This window comes from Benincasa hispida, chromosome 1 (assembly GCF_009727055.1).
Source record: "Benincasa hispida cultivar B227 chromosome 1, ASM972705v1, whole genome shotgun sequence".
In the NCBI taxonomy this organism is placed as follows: domain Eukaryota; kingdom Viridiplantae; phylum Streptophyta; class Magnoliopsida; order Cucurbitales; family Cucurbitaceae; genus Benincasa; species Benincasa hispida.
In genome coordinates this window covers 16563444-16569179 of record NC_052349.1, presented here as the reverse complement: position 1 = coordinate 16569179, position 5736 = coordinate 16563444, and the positions used below count along the sequence as shown (strand labels likewise).

At 33.3% G+C, this 5736-nt stretch overlaps 1 protein-coding gene across 2 annotated transcripts; it reads right to left on the bottom strand.

Annotated features, from left to right (window-relative positions):
- Positions 1 to 2316: 2316 nt before the first annotated feature.
- Positions 2317 to 3380, bottom strand: LOC120089343 (S-adenosylmethionine decarboxylase proenzyme 4-like). 2 transcript variants are annotated; one of them, XM_039046789.1, is made up of 2 exons: positions 2563 to 3380; positions 2317 to 2462 (listed from the first exon to the last, which is right to left on the bottom strand). In XM_039046789.1, the coding sequence occupies exons 1-2, from the start codon at positions 3227 to 3229 to the stop codon at positions 2317 to 2319; spliced, it is 813 nt and encodes a 270-aa protein (XP_038902717.1). In that variant the 5' UTR covers positions 3230 to 3380. The 2 variants fall into 2 exon arrangements, with proteins under 2 accessions (XP_038902717.1, XP_038902709.1); XM_039046781.1 differs by having other exon boundaries at positions 2317 to 2497; positions 2598 to 3379.
- Positions 3381 to 5736: the final 2356 nt, after the last annotated feature.

Below are 5736 nucleotides of genomic sequence, written 5' to 3'. Positions count from 1 at the left end.
AAAAAAAACCTCAAACCCGTATATAAATTCCCGTAAATATTAATGGGAAAACAAGTAAAAAAAAAGTACAATTTGATTATTAATCCCTTAATTTGAATAGGCATGCCGAAAAAAAAAGAAAAAAGAAAAAACCAAATACTAAACAAAGTACATTCCTATGTGTATCATATGTCAATGGATACAACTTTTTGAGTTGATATTACTTATATGTGGCGTGATTTCTCTTAAAAGGTATTAAAAAAAATAATTGATTAGTACACATGAAAATAATCCATTTCGGAAACGTCTATTTGTTTCTTCAAAAGGAAAACGTTAAACTATCCCAGAATGAGTGTTTGAACATTCAAAGTTGATGAAGAAGTACTCTACCAATCTTTTGCCTTTAACTTTTGTTTAGGAAATATATTTGTAACGATTAAATTAAAATTTGCTCCAATCGTAAATTAGTAAAGTGTGTTAAAAAGTTTTTTTTTAAAACAAAAATTGAAGATCCATTGGGATGAGATTAAGATTGTTGAAAGAACATTATTTGAAAAATCATATCTTATAAATTAAGAGGGATCGGGTGTGCACTATGGATTGCTTTTTTGTTTCGAGGTTGGCCTTGTTGGGTGGAAGTAATGCATTCATTAAAACGTTACTATTTTGTTTTTCCTTTTTTAAAAAAATAATGATAATAAAGAAACGGTTGTGAAAAATCTCTTGCATTACTCAAAGAAGGGACTCTCTTTCTTATTTTAATTGGTGATTAATTTTGTTAAATTTGTTTATTCGTTAATTTCTCTTCTCACCATCTTAATAGGCTTGTTTCTTTTGCATTCCATTTACTTTTCTATCCATTCATAATATTCCCTTATCCATTTATTTCCTTCTGTTATTGAGATAATTGCCACCATCACTTATGCTTCAATCATTGCTAGGAGTTAATTTTTTTATCCATTTATAAATTTTGTAGTCATCAATGTTATTGATGTTATATTATTGCATATAATTTTAAATTTTGACTATTAATGTTGTGCAATTTAATTTTTAGAGTTTATGACTATTTTTAGTGAAAAAAAAAAGAAGTTTTACAAATTTAATTTTAAATAAATATTCTCCACAATTTTTTGAAAAGTAATTTAACATTTTTATGAAAGTTTTTTTTTCATAAATAGACTTTTCTCAAGATATATTTTGGGGAGGTTTTCTAAAAAGTTAGCACACAAAGTTAATTTTTGAAAAGTTTTTTGAGATTCATTTAAATTTTAAGTTAAAGAAAGCTAAACTTGAAAAATCTAAGAAGTTGAAATTTAACAAAGTAAACTCCTTTTTTTTTTCTACAATATAGTTCTTAGTGTCTTTACAACTACGTGGCATATATAATTATTCATAGTATTGTTTTAAAATAAATATCTCTATCATCTTTAGAAAACTCTACTGCGTTATCAATAGAAATTTTAATGTCAACTACAAAAATTCTTATCAAATCATGTCACTTTTATTTATAAGAATCATTTTATAGTTTTAATTGTAATTACATCATATTGGATGTTAATTTTATTCTCTTTTCTCTCTCTTTCGTTACTCAATAATTTAACGTAAAATGAAAAGTCTATTCATTCATAAATTTTCAAGTAACAACTATTTAAAACAAAAGTATAGACACTTCTAACCATCCATTGTTTTGTATAACAATGTGAAATATTACTAGTTAAAACGAATACACAATATTATATTTAATATTGAAATTTCATCTTCCAAATTTCGTAAAGAGAGATTTAATTCACGTCTCACATGTCTTCTATCTAGTAACTTAAAATAGCATCAAGTAAATTATAAAAGTATTGTATTAAAATGAAAACATTTGAAAATATAATTCTTTTGGTCATATATCCTAAGAGAAGGTAATAAATAGTAATAGACAAAGATGGGAGTGAAAAAAAAAAAAAACAAAACAAAAAGGAAAACATTACAAACTAAAAACAAAAAGAATGAGGAAAAAATTCCACGTAAGCCATCTATGGACGACCCTCTCTCTTCCACACAGCTGGAAAAATTTAGGCGTGATCCAGCCGTCCATCACGATAATGATCAGGAATATAAGATCCCACGGGCCCCACCTCTTTACCACGTCATCATATTTCCCATGTAAGCAAATCCAATGTCCACGTCACCGCCACGTCCGCTTGATTCCCTATAATTTCACTCCCTCAAAACTTTTCACCTATTATCTACCTCCGCCACACCCGGCGGACTATTTCCGGCGAGCTGTGAAGGTCTGAAACACTACACTTCCGGCAGCGGGAAACTCGTCGACGGCGCAACTTCGACACTTCAATCATCGTAAACCGACCCGACACACTCAAAACTCGCGTAACTAAACCCATCCTCCGGCGTCACATGAATCGTCGAATACCGATCCCCATCGATTCCATTCATCGAATACCCACAAGGGAAGAACGCATATTCACAAATCAAACCACTCGGATTAATATCCCCGATTCCAGTCAAATGGGTCATCTCCTTTACACATCTAGATGTGTATAAGAGACAGGAAGAACGCATATTCACAAATCAAACCACTCGGATTAATATCCCCGATTCCAGTCAAATGGGTCATCTCCTTTCCGACCGAATTCCCGGTTTTTCCATCGCCGGGTCGAAAATAGAATTTCCGGGCGAGAATCCGGTCGAGTTCCGTCATACAAACTTCAACGGTGTAGAGAAACTCCGGATTTGGGTGGAGCAAATCGGGGTGGTCGGCAGCAGTGAACACGTGCCAGGAATGTGAAAGGAGATTTGAAGGGATAACAGAGGCTTTCCGGTAATGGAGGTTTTTGGGGAGTGATTCTTCTAAGTAGAGAAGTTCTTCTTTGAAGCTCGAATGTGGAAATGGTTGAGATTTGGGGAAAATGAAATTGCCTCTGGTGTAACGGCAAGAACAGAGGGTGAGGCCGAGACTGCGAGCTTGATGAAGAAAAGGGAAAATGGATTTGAGGAGCTGAGTAGTGCCGCAAGTTTTGATAATGATTTTAGTTGGGTAGATGAAGAGGCTTGATTCCGATAAGACGTAAGCGTCAAAGAAGTGGTTTCCGACGGAGGAGACGATCGAGCAGTGGACGGTTCGAAGGATTTGTTCGAGGGAATTTGAGTCGATTTGCCGAAGACCCATGTGGATAATGGGTTCATCGCCGGTGAAGTGAAGCTCCAGACGCTTTTCAAAGCCTTCAAAACCAGAATCGGCCATTGAAGAAACAGAGAATTTGCAGAAGAACAGAGGATTTGTAGTGAGAGACGATGAAAGAAGGATGGAATTTATAAGTGGATGGGTTAGAAAGAGAAAGAAGAGATAGAGAGAGAGAGAGAGAGAGAGAAAGGCATGCTGGTGAGGCAACAAAGAGTCATAATTGGAAGACATAATGAAATATGTCGTTGGTAATGCCACAAAGTCTCTGCTTTTGAAATCTTTCAAAACAGAGCATGTATGGTAAAAATTATTCAACACAAAAGCATCTTTTTTTCTCTCTCTTTCTCAAAATTTGCTATTTGGGTACTTTAATTATCTTCATTAGAGGTTAAACAAGTCATAAAAGAACAATCTTTGTGACTTTTTGGGTAATTCTCTGCTTTTCTTTCTAAGTTTCTGAGACACTACAAAGATAAAAAATAGTTGAACTTTTCTATTCTTTGGGAGGTTTCACTATCATGGATTAATGATACGGATGGAGACAAGATGATGAAAAATTTCTGGAAATTGGCCAAGAAATTGGGGACCAAAGAAACTAGGAGTTTCGAATGCAGGTTTCAGACAGAAGGTCAAGTTTTAGACATTTTAGATTATTGAGAAACAGCACGACAGCTTCCCAGGCTTTGGACATAATAATAGGCTACAAAACTAGACGCTCTCAATTTCTCATACATGTTAGAAATTATTAAGATTAACCAATCACTTAAATAGCAGCGTTTATCTGAGCTTTTATGTATCAAGTGAGCAAAAACAGAGCAACAAAGAAAGGGAAGAATGAGGCCTGACACTAAAACACCGTCATTGTTGCCATCTGTTAATTTGTTATTAAATGAAAACCCATAAGTTTAAAGTTGAGATGAATGATGTGTTTAGTGTTAGTTTTTTTGTAAATGAAGAGAAGTGTCAGAAGATTAAGGGAATGATGATGGAGGTTGTTTAGTAATGGAGGAGGAAGAGAAGGGAGGGTATGATTGAAACAGATAGGTAATATGAGACAGAGAATGCAGAAAGTGAGTGATAAAATGGTTAAAGAAAGAGAGAAAATGATGAAAGAAAAAGAGTTTAGAAGAAAAAGGTTATGGAGTTTTAGAGAGAGTAATACTTAGGTGTAGTCAAGTTTACATCTATCTTCATGCATGTCTTCAATTATAATGGAGATAAAATATTTTAAAATATCCTTTTTAGAAAAAGAAAAATTTTCTACATGATATATGGTAAGGGTAACTTTTGATTGAATATTTGATGGTCCAACTTCAAATGCATCCAAATATTTATTTTTAAAGGAAAAATGATGTACAGTGTAGGATGAAGAAGGGAATGTGTGTATTGGTGTGTGGGTGGCATAGGCAACACCACATTATGAGCACCATCCCACCCCTTCTTGATGCATGCCAACCCCACCAATCTCTTTTCTCTCTCAAACAGTTTCTTATCTAGATTGGGCTTTTTTTTTCTTTTTTTTTTTTTATAAAGAATTTAAAGTCTTAATCAATTAAGTTATATATTTCATTAATTATTATTATTATGGTAGATTACTTATAAGTTGAACGTTAAATTATTGATGTATAAGAAAATATTTGTTCAATCTTATTTGAAAATGTCTAGATCTAGCATGCTCAATCATAATCCAACCTACTTAACCAAAACCAACACTCCTTGATCTATGAGTCGATATGACATACCTCTATCATAGGACGAATTATGCATTCCTATTTATATCCTTGCACTTGACAAAAATTGTTGAGGTGACACTAACAAAGTTTTTTTGTGCAATGAGAAACAATACCCAAAATACGTTGGTACAAGATAAAGATTAAGGAACAATACCGAGAATGTTATTCTAAAATTATGAACTTCAAGTGTGCATAGTTCATAGATCAAGATTTGCAATAGTTCAAAACTGTGAAATTGACACTAACATTAGCATATGTGAGTTAATGGATTTTACTCATCTCTTTCCAATTATATAATTCTATGCTAATCTATACTTTATGTTAGAGCTATGATTGACAATGTTTGTTTAGTTATGTTGCGTTGTTTACTTAGAAATGTCGATCAAAATGTCTTAACATGTGTGAGTTCTGGCAGGCTGTTGTGTGTCAAGGTGTAAATTCTATATATCTCTGAGTTTCCATATCAAGAAGACTTGCACTGCGTATTTCTCTTTGTGATTGTTTCCTTCTTGGTGGTTCTTAGAATATTCTTTAAGTTTTCCTTCATTGTTTCGCTGTGTATTTAAAGGATGAGAGGAAGAATTATGAGGGTTAGCGATTCAAAGAAAGTGAAAAGTAATCTATGAGCATATGAGGGTGTTAGAGTCGCTAGAGCCATTGTATTGATGTATCCTTCTTTGCAAAGGTTGTTTATCTGTGAGTGTTGTTTCTTACACTGTGAAAACAGATTAAGTGATTCTGAATCAAGAGAGGGATTCTCTAACTTAGGGAAAGCCTAAGTTTATAGAGGGAAGTGTTAAGGAAGCCTACATTGGCCCCTTTTATGTTTATTTT